The sequence below is a fragment of the Aphelocoma coerulescens genome, chromosome 20, assembly GCF_041296385.1.
Source record: "Aphelocoma coerulescens isolate FSJ_1873_10779 chromosome 20, UR_Acoe_1.0, whole genome shotgun sequence".
Taxonomy (NCBI): Eukaryota; Metazoa; Chordata; class Aves; order Passeriformes; family Corvidae; genus Aphelocoma; species Aphelocoma coerulescens.
In genome coordinates, this window is record NC_091033.1 from 3688036 (window position 1) to 3712184 (window position 24149).

The 24149-nt window shown below is 49.0% G+C and overlaps 1 protein-coding gene across 2 annotated transcripts in view; it reads right to left on the reverse strand.

Annotated features, from left to right (window-relative positions):
- The window catches only part of TOX2 (TOX high mobility group box family member 2), a 149339-nt gene that overhangs the window by 57241 nt on the left and 67949 nt on the right, over positions 1–24149 (reverse strand). For both annotated transcript variants that reach the window (XM_069034020.1, XM_069034021.1), the window contains exon 3: positions 4636–4881. In XM_069034020.1, the coding sequence (XP_068890121.1) occupies positions 4636–4881 (246 nt within the window). The remainder of the gene's footprint in view (positions 1–4635; positions 4882–24149) is intronic.

A 24149-nucleotide genomic window follows, 5' to 3' on the forward strand; every position in this document is an offset into this window, starting at 1 on the left:
TGTTCCACACCAAAGCCCCGTTGTGTTGGGAAGCAGCTCTTCAAAGTCAACTGAAAACTTCTGGAATTTCAGGGTGGCACTCACCTTGCTTCTACAATTCACCCCCATTTACCATTTTACTCTCTCACCTCTACCCAAAGGGGTTCCACAGCTCACTGGAAGCGTGACACTTTACCCCATGGATATTCTTTTTGCCTCGGAGGATTTAAAATATTTTTCAAATAGTTTCATGCCACTCAACAAGCTGAAACAAAATCTTTCCTCCTTGCACCAGCTTGCTGTGAGCAGAAAAAAGCCATCCCAGAGGGCTGAAGGAAATGTTAGAGCCTCCAAAGGAGTCACAAAGACCTCTCATCATGAGAAGCAATGGGAAGACGCAGACACAAGGAGATGTGTCAGTCTCTCCAACCAGCTCTCCAAAGCTCATGTTGGCTCACAAGAGCAGCCACATGCCCAAAATGATGCCTCCCATATGCAGAAATACATGGCTGTGCCCACATTGCCCCAGCCACAGCAGAGCAGGAGGGAGCAGGGTGGCTGCTTTTTGGACAGTGTAGCTGCATCCTGTGACCAGGCCTGGGGCAGCACAGCTGTGGGGTCCTGGAGCAGTGCTGGGGGCTCTGGGCAGTGCTGTCCCACCAGTCAGGGGCTCCTGGCTCCCCCCAGCCCAGCACTGTCCCACCTGGTAAGCAGAGGCACCCCCAGCCCTCCTGGCTGCTGTCCAATACTCATGGAAATACGTTTGTGCTGCGTTGGAGATTCCTGGGCTCTGACCTTGAGCGCCCTTTGTTTCTGTCAAAAATGTTCTGCCAAATCCACTCAGAAATCTCATTTATTCCCAGCAGCTCCTTAACCCAGCGGGAACTCACCTCACTACTGATCCACAGCACATCTCTGCCCCCTCCCCTGCTTTCCCCACATCCCCAGATCCTGGCCCCAGTGTGATCCCAGCCCAGCAGGACTCCCTGTGGATCCCTGGAAGGCTCAGCTGCTGCTTGTCCACACTGTAACACTGCTGGGATGTTCACCATGAGCAAAGTTATTCTCTTCCCAAGGAGAACATGGTTTTTTCCTCTTTGATCACTTTCCCTAATTACTCCCATTTCTCAGTGACAGTCACATCTCTCCCATTTTCTTTCCCTCCTGCCATTCCTCCTCTTTCCCTTCTCTTCCCTTCCTTTTTTCCCATAGAAAAAGAGAGATCAGTAGAGGAAAAAACTAACCCCCTGCAGTAAGAATTGTCTGTTTGTTTCTTGTCATCAGCACAAAAAATAAAAATACCTTCCCCAAATGTGCCAGCCCTTCCTCCTCCCCAGCCCTCCCCCACCCCCTTCCAGCAGTTCTTCACAGATCACATCCTGTGCCATCGTTTTGCCTCCTCTTGTCCATCCATCCCTGCTTCCCTGCTCTGCAGCTCCCTGCACCCCAATCAGGGACTGAAAACTCCCTTAACTTCTAAAAACTCATGGCTGGGGGAAAAAACAAGGGAAATAAAGTGACAGAAGCAGCAGTGAAGAGCCATGACACGGAAATGTGGAGCTGGTCCATGGGCAGATGGGGGTGTGCAGGGTGGTGGTGTGGAGGCTGCTCTGGGTGATGCTGCTGAAGGGATAAGGAAGCAGAAGTGATGCTGGATTTGGGGTTTCCCCATCAGGGCACAGCTGCTTTGCTCAAATGAGGGTCTCCATCTGACAGCCCATGCGTGAGCTGGAGCCAGGAACAGGGGCTGGCACACAGCAAATCTACCTTCACTCCCCTGCCACAGGAATTTCTGTGCTGGCTAAACTCCCTCTGAGTCGCTCACCTGCACAATGGGAGCAGCAGGCGAGCTCTTGAGAGGCACTGGGAGGTTTAATGCAGTCTGAGGGTAATGTCAGGGCATCCCAGGACAAGAGACACACACAGGGGACAGCAACCTGCACCTGGATTTTCTTTATTCACTTCTGAGCTCTCAAGAAAAAATACCAATCCTATGGCTCCTGGTATGTCCTGGCTCATGTCTTATCAGCAATTAGAGATTTGTTCTTTTTTTTCTCTTTTGTGGCTTAAAAAACCCCTAAGGCTCAAGTTACATTTTTAGAGCAGAAGTCTGACCAATGTCTAAACATTTTACCATGAATTGCTTGTTGTTTGTCATTGTATTCAAACCAACAGACGTGGCAACCAAGGCAGGAAATGGCTGTGTGTGCAAAAACCTGTGTGAGCTGCAGCAAAGAGCAGCAAGGGAGGAGAGAAGCTCCAGCTCCAGCATTTGCATGAGCAACGCTGGTCCTGGAACAAACCCAAAACCTCTGCACGCTGAGCCACCTGCTCCGTGCTCTGTGCAGGCAAGGCTCACTCCCAGACTGGCCTCCCATCACTGCCCGGGTGAAATAGTCCCTCTCTTTCTGCAAGTGTTTGCAAACACGCCCCAGAATGGTTTGGGTTGGAAGGGACCTTGAAGATCCTCTCATTCCAAACCTCCTGACACAGGCAGGGACAGCTTCCACTATCCCAGGCTGCTCCAAGCCCTGTCCAGCCTGGCCTTGGGCACTGCCAGGGATCCAGGGGCAGCCACAGCTTCTCTGGGCACCCTGTGCCAGGGCCTCCCCACCATCACAGGGAACAATTCCATCCCAATATCCCATCTCACCCTGCCCTCTGGCAGTGGGAAGCCATTCCCTGTGTCCTTTCCCTCCAGACCCTTGTCCCAAATCCATTTCCTGTTCTCCTGGAGCCCCTTTAGGCACTGGAAGGTGCTATTGGGTATTAACCATATGAGTTTAAAATGTGCTTTCTCTCCAGGACTTTTCGGTGCCCTCCCGTGCATCTGCTGCTCCCCTCAGCACTAACAGGAGCTGTAGCTGTGCTCTGGGCCAACGCTGCCATCGTGGGCTGCTGCTGGAGGAAAGGGAGACTCAATTTCCCACAAAAAGGGACAGAAGGTGTTCCTTTTCAGTGGAAAAAAGGCAGGATTTAATTCTGACCTAAAACTGCAGCACAGCTCCCTTTCCTGCTGGGACCTCTGCAGATGTATCACAGCTCCGAGGGTTTCCAAAACTGGACACTTTCAGTTCACTCTCAGCTGGGAAATTCAGGGTTCACTGGACTTTTTTTATTTTTGTGGTAAGGGGCAAACAAATCTTAATCTCTCTATTCTACGTTTACAGCCCACTAAGGCCCCTTCTTATCCTCTCTGGTTCAGCCCTGATTTATCGTCACCACGCTGCATTTGTAAAACAGTACCATAAAGTAAGAAAGAGAACATTTCCCAAGGACTACTCCAAAATAAATTATTTCAGACGCAGAGAAGCTGCTTAATAAATCCCCCTCTTCTTTTTTTTCTTTAGGTATTTTAGAAAGTGATTTATAAGTGCAATATCACCTCTCAAAAATGAGACAATCAACACAGGATAAAATTATCATGTTATGAAAATAGGGGTCAGGCAAAGGGGCTGTGCTTTAAATTAAACCAGGGAAAAATATTTCATCTGAAATTGACTCTTTCTGTCTCAGAAATGAATGTTTTAATCACCTAAGAACCTAAAAGGTAACACAGAGCCCTAAGTAATATTTAATTCCATAGAAATATGCCTCTGTTCAATATTGATGGGCAGAACATGATATTTCTCTTAAACACACTAACAATGAAACTCAGAGACTCATCAGGACTTCAGAAAGCCTTGGGATTTTCCTAGACTAAGAGATAATATCCCATTTAAATATTTAAATACCACTGCCTTTCAGACCCTTATCTATTCAAGCAATCAACACCAAACCAGGCAGGGCCAGGCTCCCAGCCATGCTCTTTAAGTAAAATTAACTCTGTTTGATATCAATGTCATTCAAAATCAATGATCTTAGAGAAAAACAATGTCGAAAACCAACCACGGGGCTAACGCTGCTAAAGAGGAAAATGGTATCAAACAGCAGCAGTGTTAATTCAATATCACTGTCAAAATCAACTCACAGCCTTTCCTCAGTGCTGCTGATGCAGAAGCATCGGAAGGTCTAATTAGCCCCGGAGTTTCTTCCCAGAGCTTCACTTTACTTCATTATCCCAGCCTTGTTTATCCCTGCAGATGAGTCATTTGAACCTTTGCAAGGTATCCCCTTCCCACGGCGTGAGCCGGGAGGCAATTTGAGTTTGTGAGTGCGAGGAGGGATCCTGTTCCCCCTGAAATCAATAGGACAGCTCTCCCTTCAGGGAGCACCCGTGCTCCTCCTGCTGGTGCCACCGGCGCCACCCTGGCAGTGGGACAGGGGTGCCAGAGAGGAAGGGAAAGGACACAGGGTGTTGGGGCTTTGGCTTGGGGGGACCCTTGGCTTGGGTCACCTTGCCCTGGGGGATGGGGCCCGTGCACTTTGCTCGGTTCAGGGAGCATGTTCCACAAAGGGAGGAAAAGACCCTCGCGGGGAAAAGATCCCGAGTGGTTAATGAGGCTCAGGAGGACCCCAAACTAAGCCCAAACTGCCACCATGAGCACAGTGCCCGCACCCTCTGCCAACACACCCCGGCCTCGGTGGGCAGCACCGGCTCATCCCCACCCTCACGGCAAACAGCTCATCCCCAACACCCTTCTCTGCTCAGCTGCCTCCTCGCTGGGAACACAGAGCGGCTTCGGGGAAAGGGACAGAGAGGGGAAAGGCACTGACCGTGGGCAGCTGGCTGGAGAGGAGGTGCCCATCCTGACTCAACATGTTGGAGACCATGATGGCCGGCAGGTCCATGTTCTGGTAGGGATACGCTGGGATCAGGCTGTTCGGAGGGAGGCTGTGGCACAGGGAGTGGTATCCAGCTTCGTGGTCCACCAAGTGCAGGAGGGATGGGTCGGGGAGATTGGGAGGCGTTATGGGAGGGATCTCGTAGTCCTCGTTGCTCTCATTCTGACTGTTGTAGGTCTGAAACGTGAAAGAGACATTTTGCAAAGTGTCACTGCCTTGCTGCTTCAGCAAAGGAAAAGGATTATTTCTCTAAGAAATACGGATTCCAGTGGAAATGGGTTTGTTGTAATAAAAAAGGCATGTCCAGTTCTGCATGCCAGGTTGTAATGAGGTAGGAGACAGGGTGTGAGTGTGGCAGCACTGCACCATCCATCAGGAACACACCGTGGATCCACTCGAGGCATCCCCTTGCTCCCCTCTCCCACACTGCATCCCTACTCGTCTTAAAGCCCCCAAAACCTCAGCAGAAACTTCCACACCTGGATCACAGCCATGGAAGGGCACGGCCCAGCCTTCCTGGGTCAAAGTCTCTCTCTGGGCACCCAGCTCAGCTTTCCACCTACAGCTGGTATTTTGAAGAGTTTTTGTGAGAATTAGAGCTGTAAAAATAACAATTACTTGGGATCAAAATTCCCAGAATTATGGAACAGCTTGGGTTGCAAGGGATGCTAAAGCCCAGCCAGTCCCAGCCCCCTGCCATGGGCAGGAACACCTTCCACTATCCCGGGTTTCTCCAAGCCCCATCCAACCTGGCCCCAGGGTTGGGGCAGCCACAGCTTCTCTGGGCAACCTGTGCCAGGGCCTTCCCACCCTCAGAGTAAAGCATTTTCCCCTAATACCAAATCTAACCCTGTCTTCTGCCAGGTTAAAGCCATTTTCTCTTGTCCTAACTCCCGCTGAGTCCTCAAAAACTCCAGCACAGAAGCTACAACCAGGGAGGGAGATTTGGAAACACGGCCATCGCTTTAAGAAAATCCTTTAAAGAAAGCCTGCATGACTTCACCACACATGGAGATTTGTCCTTCCTTATATCCTCTCCCAAATTTCATCTGGAAAAGCGTTCCCTCCCCTCCCTAATAACGCTCCCTCGAGGTGACATGAACATGCAGAGATGTTGGAACTCTTGTCTGCTCCCCATGTTTCCTCATGGCTTGTTTACTTCTAAGCATTCCCATTTATATAAAAAATGTTATTGCACCTGGGCAATCATTTTCACTTCAGACAACAGCGTTTTTTCTTCATAATCTATCCAAAATTATTAATTATCAATGCAGAATATAATGAGTCTGTGGCAGAGGACGCTTATTCTAAACATCTACTGTTTCACATATTATTATAGCATATGAAATTCTGATTAGCTATAGTATTATACACATGCTAAAGCTGAATTTCCCAGATCACCTAGTTTCATGGTTGGATTTGGACTTAATACTTGATTTAAGAGCAAAACCCCAGCTGTTAAAAAACCAGTTAAGCACTGTAGGCTTTAATAATCCATTGTCCCAGAGCTCACCCCTGGATTCGTGCTCTTCAGCACGGCGGGCTGCGGGGAGAAAGTCCTTAACAAAATAAAATAAAGCCTGTATTTAACTGGAGTACAGAAGTCAGTGGGAGAGGCAGCAGGGAGCAAGGAGGGATCTGTGGAGTGGTGAAAGGGCACTGCCAGGGAGAACCATGGCTCTGAGGGGGTCACTCCTGCCTCACTCCACAACTGGGGCTGGAAGAGGCTCATCCTCTGCTAAGCTGAACCCTCCCCCTCCCACCTTCCATCACCCCACTGCAGAAAGAAACAAAAAGAGCAGTTGACACAGCAGAAGGACAGGATGTCATCCAGGGGGACCTGGACAAGCTGGAGAAGTGGGGCTACAGGAACTTAACGAGGTTCAACAAGTCCAAGCTCAAGGAGCTGTTCCTGTGTCAGGGTGATCCAGGCAGGAGCACAGACCAGGAGAGGTAACATTGAGAACAGCCCTGGCAGAGAAGGACTTGGGGATTCTGGTGGAGGAAAAGCTGGACATGACCCAGCCCTGTGCCCTGGCAGCCCAGAAACCCCCTGTGTGCCAGGCTCAGCCCACAGCGTGGGCAGCAGGGCAGTGAGGGGACGCTGCCTCTCTCCTCCCCTCTCAGCACACCCCACCTGCAGGGCTGCCTCCAGCTCTGGGGGCCACAACGGGACAAGGACATGGAACTGCTGGAGAGAGTCCAGAGGAGGCCACAAAGATGCTCCAAGGGCAGGAGCCTCTCTGCTCTGGGGGCAGGCTGGGAGAGCTGGGGGTGTTCATCTGGAGCAGAGAAGGCTCCAGGGGGACCTTAGAGCCCCTTCCAGGGCCTAAAGGGGCTCCAGGAGAGCTGGAGAGGGATGCTGAACAAGGGCCTGGAGAGACAGGAAGAGGGGAAATGGCTTCCCACTGCCAGAGGGCAGGGTGAGATGGAATATTGGGAAGGAATTGTTCCCTGTGAGGGTGGGGAGGCCCTGGCACAGGGTGCCCAGAGAAGCTGTGGCTGCCCCTGGATCCCTGGCAGTGTCCAAGGCCAGGCTGGAGAGGGCTTGGAGCCACCTGGGCTAGTGGAAGCTGTCCCTGTGGGAATGTGATGATCTTTAAGGTCCCTTCCAACCCAAACCATTTGATGATTCTCTGATTCAAGAGCAGGTTCTGCATGTCTGACCCAAAGCTTCATGTTTGCCTGAGATTCCCACTGGCACCAGGGAAACAGGAGCATGACAAGAGAGACCCCGGGCCATGAGAGCCCTGCACCAACTGTTACTGTTCAGGGGAAATTCAAGCCCAGCTCTCTTTCCAGTCAGCTTCTGTCTAACGTTATGATACAGGGAAGGCAGCGGGCTGAGGGGATGCACACAAGGCAGACAGAGAGATCCCATTTAGTACATCTCGTAGCTGGGTTTCCATTTGGACTATGCTCCTTGAGGTACACTGATTCTTTCCCAGTTATTTAAGAGGATTTCACTCCATGCTTTACGGAAAGGGATTTAAATAAATCATCGCACAGCAAACTTGTTCCTCCAGCTGGTTTATTTTGGTATCAGGTATATAAGCAAGTGGCTTTGCTGTACTTAACTAAATTATGTAAAACCCACTCAGAGTTTCCTAAAGCTCTCTTCAAAACTACGAGTCCCCTGTGTTGCTGCAGAGCAGCTCACCCAAGGGCTTTGAGGTGGTTTTGTACAGAGTGCCAAAGCCCCAGCGCCCTGCTCACCCCCAGGCATGTTTCTGCCTCTGTTCTATTCAACCCCGGGGGGGAAAAAAAAAGAGAAAAGAAAAAAAGACCTGTTTAAATCACAAAGCTTTCCGAATAGCTACAGCATTTTGCAGACGTATCAAAATTACAATCAAAGCTGTACACAATCAAAATCAGATTAGACAATATCCAATCAACATAATCAGACTCGGCGCCTGCCAGCTTTCACACCCTGTCGCTACCGAGCTTCCCAAAGCGGGCTGCCCTCCCTCTATGTGTGTTTTAAATAGATGGTCAGAAAGATAAGGAAGGGGGATGAGGCTCGAAGACATTCAGAAGGCTGGGAAAAGGGGTGATTTATTGCCAGCACAGCACGTGTTGACATGTCCACAGTGACAGCTCCGTCCCCACAAGGAGCGGTCTCACACGGTGTGCGCAGAGCCGTCCCCTCAGCCCCTCTGCAGCAACACCCAGTGCTCCCCTCCACCGCCATGTGGGCTCTGTGGCAGATTATATTTCCTATTCTCATGTTAATTTGAATTAAATTAAACAGCCAATTATACGTTCTAAGGATACATTACAAATTAGATTAGTGGGCTGGTCTGAAGCCATTCATCCCACCAGGACTCCGAGCGCCGAGCAGCTCGTGCTGCTGAATGGCTGCCCATTTACTGTGCACAAAAACAGATCGAGGATTTTCCACTGTCAAACAGATGACAGTCGTTGTGATTACACATTATTCCTCTTCAAATTAAAACACTGAAATCAGCGGAAACAACGAGTCTCCTCTTGCAAACCCTCTCGATGCCGGGTGCTGCTTGGAGCAGGGAAGCCCTGCCTGCAGTGGGGTGGAAGCACAGGATGGAGCCAGGCCCTGTCAGAGAAGTGAGACTGAGCCTTCTCTGAGTCCCCCCCCTTTCCTTCAGCCCCCCAAATACCCCTGTGCACCAGCTATAGGGGTTGTATAGGATCTAACTGCCCTGAGCACAGCCCCAGGGTTATCACAGAATCATAAAATAGTCTGGGAAGAGACCTGAAGGATCATCTCATTCCAACCCTTTTGCTGTGTGCAGGGACACTTCCCACTATCCCAGGGTGCTCCAAGCCTTGTCCAACCTGGCCTTGGACACAGCCAGGGATCCAGGGGCAGCCACAGCTTCTCTGGGCACCCTGTGCCAGGGCCTGCCCACCTCATAAACCTGATTCTGCCCCATAATTCCCCAGCAATGGCATAGAATGGCATTGCAGCAGGTACAACCAACCTCCAACAGTAGCAAAATTGTATTTTAAAACAATTTTTCCATCTTGAAATCCAAGTTTGAGCAGGGGTCCCCGCACCATCTCCATCCAGGTGCAGATTCAGGGTCAGAAGGCAGAGGACTGGAGAGGAGGTGATGTGGGGGGATTGTAATGGAGAGAAAGGCTCTGGTTCCTGGCAAGGTGACACCCCGGCCATGTCCAGGATCAAGAAGACTCAGGACAGGTAACTGGCTGCTCCCTCCCAGCTCACAGCACAGGGCTGGGGACACTTTATTCAGAACCATTTGAGGGGAAAGCCAGACTTCCTGAGCCTCTGGCAAGAGTAGGGGCTGACCTGCACAGCCAGGCCCCACTGCTGAGCTGTAGGTCTTGGAGTCACCCCAGAGTGGTCTCCTGCCAACACCGCTCCCACAACAGGGACAACATGCCAAGATCTCCCGGCCTTGCTGTGTTCCCTGATGCTTTTCAGGAGAGGGAGACAGAGATGGACACGAGGCATCCCAAATGCCCGGGGCCTGCAGGAGAAGGCTCTCAGGCAGGAGGCAGCTTTGGGGACTGCTCTGCCGATGGCAGGCGGCTCCTCTGCTGCAAACACAGAGCACATCTGTGGGTTATGGCCTGATGGGCACAGTGACCCTGCTCAGCCTCTGCCATGGCACTCAGAACAACTCTTGATGTTGCTGCTGCTTCACCTTCTGCTCCTGTACTGCACCTCCTCCTGGACTGTAAATAAAGCCAAGTCCCCACGAGCTCCCACCAGCTGTGCCATAACAAAAGCTCCCTGAGCCTGGGGGAGCCTTCCCAGCAGGCACAGCAAAGAGGAGGATGGGCCAAGGCACATCCAGATGTCTGATTGTCAAGCAGCTCTTAGGGACCAGCTGTGACTCAGCCACAGCCATGACCACGATGCCTTTTCCTGATCTTAAAATCAAGAGTCATACACGGTTAGAAGGGGAAAAGGGATTTTACCTTGGGATTTATTTTAAGGATCCTTAGGTGCACACGTCCAGGTCATATGCATCAAGATGCACCCCACCCAATATGCCCCAAAAGATCTGGTATCACATTATAGGTGTTACTAATTAGCAGATCTATCAAAGATTCCCCAATGAGAGGCTCGAGTGAGCCCCCCTCCCCAAGGAACCTTCCCCTGGATGGCTCTATCTTGGTTTACAGAATGTGTTCTGGAGAGGACCTTGGGCTCTGGGACACACTGATCCCCAGCTACGAAGCTTCTAAAATGTTGAGTCTCTCAGCTTGACAAACAAGGCCAAGAATGTAGGGAAAAAGCACTGAGAATACAGAAGTTGTAAAAAGGTATAACAGGGGTATAAAAGAAAAGGCAAAAAATCTTCATGGCATCAAACAAGCCATGTTCTAAAAACCACTACAAATTCTCATGCAGGTGACTCAGCAGGCAGTGACAAGTGCTGAGCATGTCTATAAATGATGCCTTTAGCTTCCTCCTGCCTTTCCCCTCCTGGAAGGGGAAGAAAGTGCTGTCCTCCTTTACAAACCACTCCACAGCCAGGTAGCACCATCTCTGCACTGCATGTTGGTATAAATCACAGAGGACACGAGTTGACCAAGGACCTGGAAAACCATTCTCCTCCTCGGCAGCGTGGCAAATGTCCAGTGACCCCAATTCTCCACTGAGTCATGTTCTGTGTGATTATCCGTGAGGATCCGGGAGTTGCAGCCAAGCATTGATTCTGAGAAATATTTTTCTCAGCGAGAAGGATAAAGATTTGTAGTATTATTGCAGGTAAATATTTGTCCTGTCAAAAGGCATTCAACAGTAAATACGAGCCTGAGAGAGAACATTTGTTCTTGGGAAGGTACAAGGAAATACGAGGCTGGTGCAATCTATCCTGATGACACAAACCACCATGGACTCTGTGCCATTCCTCATCCAACTGGGTTTTTTCCTGAAGCTAATGCAAAAGCACAGCGACCCTCCTGACACTTCAGAGAAGAGATGGGTCTGAAGAGACCCAAGCCAGCCTGGCAAGTCTGCAAAGTGAGGAAAACATTGATATTTGTGACGCTGAGAGGTACTACAGCTTGAGCTCCTGGTGTGCACAAGGAGCACATGGGGGTTATGGGGTGCCCACATCATCCCACGAGCAGTGATGGCAGTCATCCCAAGCCAGTCCCAGCAGGACCCCAATCCCAGGGCTGAGGGCAGTGTCCCAGGGAGAGCACTCTCTCACCAGCACCACACAGGCAAGGAGCTTCAGAGGAGCAGCCAGGTGGTTCTGGGGGTATCTCGATTTTCCCAAAGCTGGATGATGTGTCAGATGGAGTCAGGACACAGAGAAGCACGTGGATGGATGTGCCATACAGACACATTCCCTACTCCCTACACACATCTAAAAGATTCGCCACGTGCCACTGGTCACAGCAACTGCAGGGAACACCAGGTTGAGAGAACATCTTGAACCACAGAAAGAGTCCAAAAAAAAAGGAAAAAGGTAAAATTGAAACTTCCTGAAGACCAGCTGCCCACATTTCCTCAGAAGCCTTCGATCTCTCCCACTACACCCATTGCTCACACAGGCATGATCCTATTTTCAAGAAGGGGATTTTGATATATTTCCCCAGCACAGAAGCCAGAGGGGTTTTCTGCTCATCTCAAGGCACTGAAGCCGCAGGGACAGAAATGTCAGCTGAGGTGGCAGGAGAAAGTGGAAGTCACTTGGCCACTGCAAACTCCAGAGAAATGCTCTGTGGCCAGCAAGGGAAATGGATGGGTGCTCGCTGTGGGGTGTCCAGGAGGGCTGCCCCTTCCATCACCCCTTCCCCAGGCAGGGATGGCAGAGGGCTCCTGTTCACACCTGTGATTCCCAAAGGCCTGTGCCAAGAAGTGAAGCAGTGCTGATTTTCTGCGTCAGCAGCTCTGGGTCTTAGGAATGGAAATTGATTTACCTCATCCTCGCACGTGGAGATCTGTGTGAATACCAGGGCCAATGAATTATGTGGGGAGAGGTGGATAAATACTGGGAAGAAGTATTTATTAACAGTCAGTCACATACAATCTACAAATTGTCTTTGAAGTGTTCCCAGCCCCTGCTACATTAATTTTCACATGCTCAGGTTTTTTACTGGGGGAATGCTGTTGAAAAGGGAAAAAATGAGTTCTTGCATGAACAAAAATGTGCCCTGGAAGTGTCTGCACGATATTCAGCGAGAGGTTGGGAGCACAGCAGAGCAGCAGGGAACCTGTGGGAAAGCGGGCTCTTCCTCCCTCTGAGTGTGCTCCTCTTCCATATCCAGAGTAGTGGGGTTTAAAATCATAGAATCACAGAATGGCTTGGGTTGGAAAGGACCTTAAAGATCATCTCATTCCAAACCTCCTGACACATGCAGGGACACCTTCCACTGTCCCAGGCTGCTCCAAGCCCCATCCAACCCAGCCTGGGACACTGCCAGGGATCCAGGGGCAGCCACAGCTGCTCTGGGCACCCTGTGCCAGGGCCTCCCCACCCTCTCAGGGAGCAATTCCTTTCCAATATCCCATCTAACCCTGCCCTCTGGCAGGTTAAAGCCATTCCCTTGTCCTGTCATTCCATGACCTTGTCCCCAGTCCTTCTCCAGCTCTCCTGGAGCCCCTTTAGGCCCTGGAAAGGGCTCTAAGGTCCCCCTGGAGCCTTCTCTTCTCCAGGCTGAACACCCCCAGCTCTCCCAGCTTGCCTCCAGAGCAAAGGTTATTCTCTTCAAAAACCCCAAGTAAGTGTTGGTTGTCCCAAAGATCAAACCCACAGCTCCCCACTCCCTGTTTCTCCCACTCTGTGGGCATTGCTCCGATGCAGACCCTGCACGCCTTGACAACTGCAGCACAAAGCCATGCCTAGCTCAATCCCAGCTCTTCTGGATGGCTTCACCATTGAATCAGCTGGATGTTTATACCTTTAAACTTTACATGAGTTGACCTTCTCCCATCTCCTATAGAGCCCGTGCAGTCCTGGAGCTAGAGCTCTTCCCAAAGCCGAGCCTGCTGGATGGTTTCAACCAAATCTGACAGCTCAGAAAAGGTCTCTTTTCTACAAATTTTATCAAAATGTGTGTTACATAAAACCGTTTGTGCACAGAGGGTCCTAAACATCCTTGCTTGTCCTAATAACCTTTGATGTCCTTGGGAAGTTGCCACAGTGGCAAAGGGAAGGCTGTGTTTTGGTGCTCAGCAGGATGGGGCTGCGGAGGGAACAATATCCACAGGGAATAGAAAATCTCAGTTCACACCAAAATACATTTTTTTTTGGAGGCTTGCATCTAATTCTGCCTTTTGGGGGGTTATTTTACATGCTACCAAGGCCAGAAACAACATTCTCAGGACTCTCTGGCCTCGACCTGTCTGTTGTGTGGGTGGGAAATGAAGAACAAGGTATCAATTATTTATAATTATCTGAAGGATGAAAAATCCCTGAGATTCAGCCTGGGCATTCTGCTGCATCCCCTCCACAAGCTCACAGTCAGGTTTGATATTGTCCAAGCTGCTCTTGACCTGCATCACCATTTCACTAAAAAAAAAAGCTAAAAATAATGGAGTTCTATGAACAATTTATAGCAAAAGAAATCAGCCTTATTGTAGGCTTTTAAAAAGGCTCCCAACTCTCTCTTTGCCTCTTTTTTTTTTTTTTTTTTTAATCAGTATCTCATCCAGAACTGGAATCCTGTCAAGAATAGTGGATAGCAGAGAACTATAACTTCTTATTATGTGTATAGTGATTTTATGAATTCAGTGGGGAATGAAATGCAATTTTGTCAGACTTGTCTGTGTTCATAATGACCAAGTCAAATTAATCATTGTGGATAATACTCCTGTGTCAGCCATTCAAGAGATTTTTTAATAGAATTTTTCTGATTCATGTCTTGCAGTACATCAGATCTGTAGTAATGCAGGCACTTCTAAAAATCAGTGCAATTATGGCTTCTTGTTGGCCTGTCATTTTCCTGGAATAAAAATGTCTCTGCAGAAGTCATATACTGTACATAAACCAAAATGGAAAACAAAAATATAGTTACAATTAGGCTTGATTTTTTCTAAAGATTTAATATCTTTTTGAGGCCATTATTTATAGGCAATACATAAAGCTCCAGAGCACGACGTGAAGATGGACAGCTTTATCACAACACAGACCAATTTTATCCTGGTTGTCATTCCTCCTTTGATTGCCCTGTGAGTTAGTGGCTTTTGCAGGCATGGAAATGACTATCCCGTAGAACAAACAGGGGATAGGTAATGGGTTTGCAGTCAAATTATTGTGTTTATTAAAAATGTATCCAGGAAAGCCCACTCAGATCCCAAAGGGCTCTTGTTCAGGAAAATCTCTGGTTCAAGCAAAGGTTACGGTTTCCATGAAGGCAGATATACAGGGAAGGGGCAGCAGTGCAGCACGCAGTGGTACAGAAAGGATTAGGAATGCTGTGTTTATCCTCCTGAGGAAAGAGAGACAGACAGACCCCTAATTCCCCAGTGGCACAGACAAAAATGAGTTGGAAGTCGACACCCCCAGGAATAAAGAGGAAAAAAATGCAATCAGATTTCTCAGCCTTTCTTGCTTTCATGGCAAGGCAGCAGCTGCCTCATAGGAGAGGGCAGGGCAGGACCCTGCCAGCATGTCCCAGAGGGAGCTCCACATGAGCCTGCTGGCACAACTGTTCCTGCAGAGCCACCTTCTCATGCCACCAGGTACCTCCTCTGCATGGCAACTCCATGTCCCTGCAACAAAGACCTCCAACTCCCAGACAAGCAGATCGTGGAATCACGGAATAGTTTGGGTTGGGAGGGACCTTAAAGCTCATCCAGTTCTACTCCCTGCCACAGGCAGGGACACCTTCCACTAGACCAGGCTGCTCCAAGCCCCATCCAGATGGGATATTAAGGCTCAATTCCTGCTGACAGCATTTTCAGAAGAATTCAGTATTGGTTTACACAAACATCAGCGATAACCAGGGCTCCTGAAAACCCTTTGTTGTGTCTCCACATGCAGGGCCGGGGCTGTGGGACACGTTTGGTTGCTCCTGGATGACCCAGAGTAGTAGCTCACTTCACCTGTTTTTCCTTTTCTACCCACGCTGACAAGGGAACTGTTTCCTTTCACTGTGTGTTTTCGTGGCTGTTCTTCTCCAGTCTCTCAGAGCAAACGTGGCAACGCTCCAGGGAAAGCCAGGAGACGTGCAAGCTCTGCTCCACGTTGGCAAAGAGCAGCCTCTGTCATCTGCCTCACAATCAGCCTCCTTAAAATTGTTTATAATGATTTTTGCCTGGTTTTAAAATGTATTAAAGGCTCTGTACATCCAGTGAGACAGCAGCCAATGGGATCTAAAATTAGACTGACTAGGCCAGACAAATATAAATCCATTTCTTTTTTTCCCTAGGATCTCGCCTGGAAGTGAATACAAGGAATATCATATTCTACTCAAGAACATCATGCATTTCGGGGAATTATTTGAGTACAGGTTTTACATAATTGTCTTTTTTTGTGTTGTGGCATACTGAACTTGCATAATGAGCTCAGTGCACTCACAGCAATCCATTGTAGGGCTGGATGGATTTGGTGGAGGGTGTTGAGCCCAGGCTATGTTACACAATGGTGTATAATGCACTGTAAGCAGGTCAAGAGATAATGCAGCCCAAAAACAGGCGCAGGCAAGGAAGAATTAGCAAAAAGCACTCTAAGAAATTAATTCAACCTGGCTTCAGCTGAGCCAGAAGGACCCAGAGCAGGAAGGAAACTACACTCTGTACCGTGCCTGTTCCCTCTGAGATTTTGTCTTAGACTATTTCCCTTGTGCTCCAAACTGAAGGAGTGGAGTTAAAGGATTAAACAAAGCCTTTGTGCCATGCTTGGCACAGAAGATTTGTTTGCACCACATTTTCCAAAGTTTCATCTCAAAAGACACGTCCTGCTAGTGGCACGTGGCATTCACAGCCATCCTCTGCTCTGGGGCATTGTGGTCTGCAGCAAGATCCCCCAGCAAAGCCACAGTGGCAACACAACCCAGCTGCAAGCCAGACTTCTTTTACCCCAAAATATACCCCGTTTGGTTTTTTTCTCTCATCTGCAAAGAGACATTTCCCAAAGAAGCCCTGCATGGCCCTCACCACCCAGGGCACACCGGGAGTGCTGTGGGAAGCCACCAGAGACACAACCAAGAGCACTCCACCACACGCCTGTGAAGCCAACACTGACAATCCCATGCTGGACCTAAAGGGACAATTACAGTTTTTTCCTAAATGCCCCACACTACCCCTTGGTTTGCTCCCCTTGGTTTGCTCCCCTTGCACCATCTTCCCACAGAGAACCAAAGCACTTAACCCCAGGCTCTGCTTTTAGTGTGGGGACTCCACAGCACTCAGGATGTTGGTCCTGCTCATGGTCCCAGCCCTATGAAGGCAGAGCAAAGAGCAGTAACAGCTCTTGGTACCCTTCCCTTCAAAGTGTGCCTATCAGCCAGATTAAATCGTCACCAACTGGACCAGACCCGGTACTTTTGCTACATTTCTTGTTATTTCCTCTACCAGCACCTTTAAAGCATAAAGCATCACCACAAATCCACTCAGATTTGAGGCCTCATGCTTCCCAAGCCAGGCTTGGGACCCCAAAGCAAATTGACAAGAAAACTGTAGCTACTAAAAAATCAAAAAGCCATCAAGCCCAGCAGAAGCAGTGCCCTCCCCCCCCTCCCCATCACCCAGATTTGATGTGTGTGATTAGCACGAGGAAGGCAGGGATGTGGGGATGGCTTGCATAATGTGGTGCAATCTAGCACCTCCCCCAGGGTGCCCAGCTGCTGCAGAAGCAATTTCACAGCTCATCATCCATTATGAGATTAAAATAATTTTTTTTTTCCCCTCCCGTGAAGTATTAATAAATTGTGCAGGCAGACCAGAGTTAGGGCCATTTACACAAATGGTACTGAATCACCCACCTAGTTATTTCTTAATAGATTGAGTATCTGTGTTCCTCCTTAGCCTGTAATTTAAAAACCTAAATACACAAACCTGTTTATTTGTCTCATCAGGCCCCGAGCCAGCACTTACTGAGCCTGGGGACAGCGGGACAAAGGCAGAGCTGCTGCCTCCCCTGGACCTGCCCCAGCACTTTACAAGGGAAACAATACCAAAACAGCCACATTGATCAATAGGAAGAGGGAAATGCACCACAAAAAAGCCAAAGCCCACATTGAAATGCCTCCCTTCTGGGGGCAAAACTCACTGAGGCATTGCTGATGTAATGCAGGTTCTTTGGTACATGAGTGAAGATGTAAAGCTGTAGTCAGAGCACCGCTAATGGCTCTTTGAACATCCCTGCTTTATTATGGTATCAGACGAAGGAGGCATGTTTAATGTTTAAACTTCCAACAACAAATGCCTTCAGCAAATATGTTTTATGTATTTATTCAGTCCTTCTTAAGTGCCTGTCGCCTCAGCAGCTGAGGTGCTGCTTACCTTTCTTTATATTTATTTTATTAAAATTAAGAATGCACCACAGCTTTGTAAAATGCCACATCCTTCCCTCCCTTCTCTACTCTTTACCCCCAAGAGCAGCTTGAAATTCTTCACCCATCCGTCCACTGCCAAACATTTCAGGCTGCCAGGAAGCTGCCGAAACGGGGAAAGGAAATTAACTGAAATCACCGGGGTGATAAATCAGCTTCCCACATTTTCCCAAAGACCCTCAGCCCCAGAATCTGGCTCCAGCACGTGGGAGATGTGCCAAAGCCAAATACTGCTGAGTCAGCTCTGCCAAAGCAAAACCTGAGGTGGGACAGAGAGAGCATCGACCCAGTTCCAATGGCAGTGATGGTGTTTGGTTGGCCAAGGGAGGTCTATGACAGATTTCCCATGGGATTGGGATGTCTCACTCCTTGCAGATCCTAAATATACAGAACTCAGGAACGTGCCAGTCACAGAATCACAGAATCACTGAGGTCGGAAAAGACCTCCAAGATCATCAAGCCCAACCTTTGACTGACCATAGCCCCTGAACCCACTATTCCCAATCCATGGGATGTCAAGGTAAGAGAAGCTGTGGCTGCCCCATTCCTGGAAGTGCCCAAGGCCAGGTTGGACAGGGATTGGAGCAACCTGGGATAGTGGAAGGTGTCCCTGCCCAGGGCAGGGGGTTGGAACCATACAAACTTTAAGGTCCCTTCCCACCCAAAGCATTCCATGATAATCACACAGGATGTCTCTCTACCTCCTTCGCATTTACTGAGCTCCTGAGAGCCACAATTATGACTCTTCCTCCACAACCACAGCTCCAAGAATTTTGTTCTTTTCCTCCCTTATCCGAAGCAGAAGCTGTCATGTCACAAGAGCACAAAGGTGCTGGGGCTGTTAGGGAAAGCAGGAAGCACCAAGAGACTCGTGACAGAACTGTTAGAACTGGAACATGGTGCATGGCCAAGTATCCAACTCCCCAGTGTAGGTGTGAAAATCTCAGCCTTAAACCTCCAATATGTGAATTTTGGGAAACAAACAGATTTTATCTTTAACAATTTTAACAACTTTTTTTTTCTTTAATAAAACCAGGCTTATCTATGGTATCTAAAAAAAGGCAGGAACACACACATGGCTGTGAGAGGCTCATCTATGTCCTAAATCAGACACTCATCAAATTCCTTCTAAAGCATTAAGCAACCTGGACAAAATGAGCAGTGAGAGTAGGAGCCATCCTTTCAGGAGGAAGGCAAAAAGGAAAATCGCCACCTTAATAATCAAAATAGCAATGTCTCCCCAAAGTAATGACAACTGTCCATCTAGAAGGACAGCCAGGGCATCAATCTGCTGCTCACAGCCAGGAGCCTGTATCTGGGACCAACTCCAGCACTGGCAGCTCTAGAGGCCATGGACAACATTTGTGGGCACAGGGAATGGCTTTGCAGAGGAAAAGAAGGTGCAAGAGGGCTCACATCAACACCAGCCCAACCATCACCACACGACCACAATGCCCAACCCAACACACAAGGCATGAGGTGGGAAGAGAAAACCAGCCCCAGCTCTCCAGAGGCCAAAGCAACCGAAACCCTCAATTCCCTGAGCAGCTGGAGAGGTTTTCCTGTTATTTTCACTGGTTTAGGCACACACCAGGTAGAACCTGAACTGTTCCAAGGGGAACAGGCAGAAGTGGAAGAGCCAAAATGAGAGGCAGGGATGCTGATGGAGAGGAGGGGGAGGCTCTGAGCAAAACAGGGCTGCACATAACAAAGCCAAAACATCAACCCCGTGGTAAAAATTCACGTTTTCCCAGCGTACTCAAGGGCTGCAGCTGCTATCTGTCAAATCCAAGCCCACACAAGGCCTAGATATTTCCATAAACTGGGATGACTCAGAGCCAAACTGGGCACCTCGAGTCCCACTTGGTGTTACCAAAAAGCATCAAAATGGGACAGATCCTTCTGAGGAAAATTACTAGAGAAGTAATGTCTGCAAGCTAAGCTGCATCAGCTTCCACCACTTCTCCTCCTATCCCTATTCTTGATAGCAAATAACAGGAATCTCTTTCCAGACTGAAAGAGAGCGAGAAAGAAGTCAGAAATGGAGGATTGCATGGACAAAAGGAGAGGAAGGCAGGTGTCTCTAACAGGGGTATTGCAGCACTCCTCGATGCAGAAGTCTGGAAATCAGGACAGGCAGAATTCCACTGCATGTTCCACTCGTGGTGTTTCAAAAATTAAACACCATCACATGAGCTGCTCAGAGCACTCCAGTGTTTCCTGCACTTTACAGAGCAGCTTTCCTTTCCTTTTTTATTTATTTATTTTTTTCTGCATCACCAGCATCTCTGCCTGAGCACGGTCAGATTGTTCCTGAAGTTTCATTCCAGCGCCCAGTAACTTGCTCTCAATACCAGTGTGGGTTCCCAGGCTTGCAGCACCTTGATTTGTACCCAAAAAACATGATCTGCTGCTACCTGGTGCCCCATCTACTTGCAGAAGTGATGGGCATCATCCTCCAGCTGGATCCAGGCTGGAAACCAGCACCTTTTGGGTATTCACCCCCAAAATGCACTAGGAATTCAAGAAGCCTGGGAAAAAAAGCTTCTCAAGAGAAAAGCAGCTCTCATGGGGAGCCTGAGCACTCAGAGCTACGTAGGTGTGTGGTTTTGTTTAGAAGTCATCTGGAATTCTTAAAATAAATTTGCTAAATTGTCTTCCAGAGATTGATGGCTTTTCTTTTTTTTTTTTTTTTTTTCCCCTCGTTAATAAACTTTCAGGGATATCTTTATTGTTGTGTCTAATTTTAGTGAAAACTAACATTTCCTGAGATTCAATTTCTCTCATAATTGTTGGAAGGAAACTAAACTGTCTGCTGTAAACATTCACTGTATTGTGTGAAAAGTATCTTTATTACAGCCCACTGGGAATACTAATAAAATTCCCAATCCTAGCCCTTCCTCACTTTTTTTTTTTTAGAGCTCACTCTTTTCTCTTATATACCCATTAGTGTCAGTTCAAACATTCTGCGGGCGAGATATGAGAACTTAAAATATATTATTTAACAATCAAGGGTGGAATAAAGACTTGTGAGCAGTAAGATCCTTTCTGCCTTCCCTTTAGATGCTTTCTATTATAGAAAATGAGGATGGCTATTCCATTTGTCTGCTTTCGTGCTCAGAGTTGATGTAAAAAATCTCATTAGTTTAGTCTGACACATATTCAATACAGTCTATGTACATATTTTTTTTCATTCTATTCTACAGCTGCAAAATGATACTAAATTTCATCAGATTGGAATGAAAACTGTGGTCTTGGAACATTTCCCTTTAAGGGTCTTATATTTATTCAGAATTCATGAATCATTTTCCAGTAATACAACTATAATTATTCTTAAAGTGTTATGTTTGAAGGTTTAATATGAAATACTTGCAAAAAGCTCTTTTTCACTTTGATAGTTTGTAATCTTCATGGTAATCAGATCAGTTAGCTCCTTCCCACAGCAGCCAGGAAAATACAATTTAATATGTATCTCATATTCTTCGCTCATGTTTTAATTAAAGTAATAAAAGCCAAGTCATATTTTGCCCTTTCCAGTGTACACAGATGTATATACCTGAGCTAGACAGCACCAGGGCTGGCACTTCTGATGGCAGCTGATGGATTTGCTAGTTTGAGATAAATTTAATTCAGGCTGGCTCAGAGGCTGCTGATCACAGAAGTGGTGTCAGTGATGGGTGAGACCCAGCTCAGTCCTTGGCAGAAGTGCCAAACAGGTGATGGGAGCATGGACCAAACTCCAAAGCATGGAGCTCGTGGAGCTGCTGTGACAAGCAGCCTTCAGCTGGGTCCCGTGCCAGAGCTCACCTCCCTGGGAAAGCTTCCCAAATGCCTCTGATTTGTGGTTCTCACCATGGCTCTGACCAGCCTGGCCTGGTGTGTCCCCTGAGAGGGAGAGAGCTAAGCCTTCCCCAAAGGAGCAGAACCACAAGGGACTGGTGGCATTCTCTTCCCAGCCCACTCAGGTCCCCGGCTCTGCCCAACCTCACGAGCGAGGAGAGGTCGGAGTGAACGCCTGGCTCTGAGCAAAAGGAGCTGGATGGCTGAGCTTGGGATACACAGCCCTCATCATCCTGCAGTGCCTGCAGAGCCCTGATATCATGGAGTCAATCAGGTTGGAACAGCCCTCCAATATCATCAAGTCCAGCCTGTGACCAGTCGCCACCTTGTCGCCCAGCCCAGAGCACTGAGTGCCATGGTCAGGTGTTCCTTGGACACCTTCAGGGATGAGGGCTCCGATGCCTCACTGGGCAGCCCACTCCAACATCTGACAACCCTTTCAGTGAAGAAATTCCTCCTGATATCCAATCTAAATCTCCCATGGCACAATATGAGGCCATTTTCTCTTGCTCTATTGATATTTGCCTGGAAAAGCCTGACCCACACCTGGCTGCCCCCTCCTGTCAGGGAGTTGTGCAGAGCCACAAGGTCCCCCCTGAGCCTCCTTTGCTCCAGGTTGAGCCCCTTTCCAGCTCCCTCAGCCACTCCTGGTGCTCCAGCCCCTTCCCCAGCTCTGTTCCCTTTTTCTGGACACTCTCCAGCCCCTCAATGTCTTTGTTGTTGTGAGGGGCCCAGAACTGGACACAGCACTCGAGGTGCCTCAGCAGTGCCAGCACAGGGGACAACCACTTCCCTAATCCTGCTGGCCACTCTATTTTGGATACAGATGCTCTGCTGCTGGTCCTGCTCTCATGGGGCTGGAATGGAGCCCAACCCTGCATGTGCCCAGGGCAGCCTCAGAGCTGACACAGAGAGAAGGGCTCGTTCTGTCCTCAGCCAAGGCAACAGAGGGGCTTTCCTTTCTGCCCAGGCCTTCATCCAAATGCTGAGGTGGAAAATAACATTTTCCTGCTGGAAGTAAGTGGCTCCTCCGTTAATCACCGTGTTGTGACAGCAGACCCAAACACCGGCTCGGGCTGGGTCTCAGATGAAGAGGGAAGAAGTAATCAATCAGTTGGGAAAGGAAATCCCAAGAGCAACGGGCTGGGTATTTTCTTCCACACTGCTGTGGCCCACGGAGCTGCATTTCCACAAATAAACAGAGTTATCCAGAGTGACTCCCCAGAGGTCCATTAGAGCAGCAAACCAGCCCCTGCAGGAGCCAAACCCAACTCCCTGCAACAGGACACGGGAGGAAATCCTTGCCCATCACAGCTCCCTGAGAGCGATAGGGCTGCACTGGCAGAGCTCAGCATCAACCCTTGGCGTGCACAGACGTGGCTCCTGTCACGCTGTGTCACAGTGGGGAATTCGGGAGGCACGTGCCGAGGAATTAGCTCAGCACAAGGAGCTGGAGGATCCGAAGGCACGAACAGCTTGTGGATAAAAGCTCCAGGATTGCTTTTGGCTGAAGCAACTGCCACCACTCCAGACCAGCCCAGGAGCAGCAGGAGCTGACCAGAGGGGCCCCAGTGAGGGTTTAAAGCACACATAAGCACCATATTAACCTGAGAGCTGTGCTTTAAAGGGGATCTGCTCCTTCCAGAGCTGCTCCAGGTTGTCCCCTGTGCAGGACCTTGCCCTGGGCCATGCTGACCATCAAAGACAGTGGCTCTCTTTACACCACGTGCAGGCCCTTTACAGCAGTGCTGAGCACATGGGAAATCTTTGATAAAGTGACACTTTCTCGGCTAAAGCACACCACCTTCCTCTATCATTTGCTGCTCTTTTATGAGCCATTGGCTTTACAAGCCCAGCAGCACTGCTGGATGGCCAGGCCATGTGTCCTCATGCCACAGGAGTCACCCTGCACGCCAGCAGATCCTGTTCAGTCTGACTGGACCTCAGCTGCGCCCCATGGTGCTCTGAAGCAGTCCCAGTTACTCCATCTCCTTCAGCCTCCAGCACACAGGGAGCATTTCTGGGATCTGGGATACACCTTTGCTTCAGCCCCACTGGTGGGCAAGATGGCATTTTGGCATCAAGGACCACCTATGTCCAGTCCTCTACCAGAACTCATGTTGGTATCAGTATTTTCTGCATGTAAACCTTCAGATCAAGATGCAGCAGCAGCTGTTTCTCGGGGGGATGGACATCATCCTGCTGCTCCTTCTCTGCCAGCCCCTGGGTTCCCACCACCTCCCCAGCTGCAGCTCTGCTGCCTCCGGCCCTGGGCCGATCTTCTGCACAGACTGGTTTTTTATTATTAATTTTTAAATGTTTCACTGTTTATAGACTTTTTCACTGCAAAAGAAATCCCAGATCTGGCTGAAGATCCTCAGGCACGTTTTGATCCCACACCTCACAGAACAAGGGCTACAACCAGATGTGCTGCTTAATACAAACAGTCTTTAGCACTGGGTCAAAATAGTCTCTGAGCTGCTTCATATCCTGGAAAACCTTGGAAAGACATGGGAAAGACAAGGAAAGGTAACTGCTGGGACTGGCCAGAGCTGGCTGTGGTCTCCAGGGAGACCTTGGAGAGTGGTGAGTGCTGTGCCCAGCCCTCAGGCTGCCAAGGGTGCTGTGTGTCCTCCAGTGCA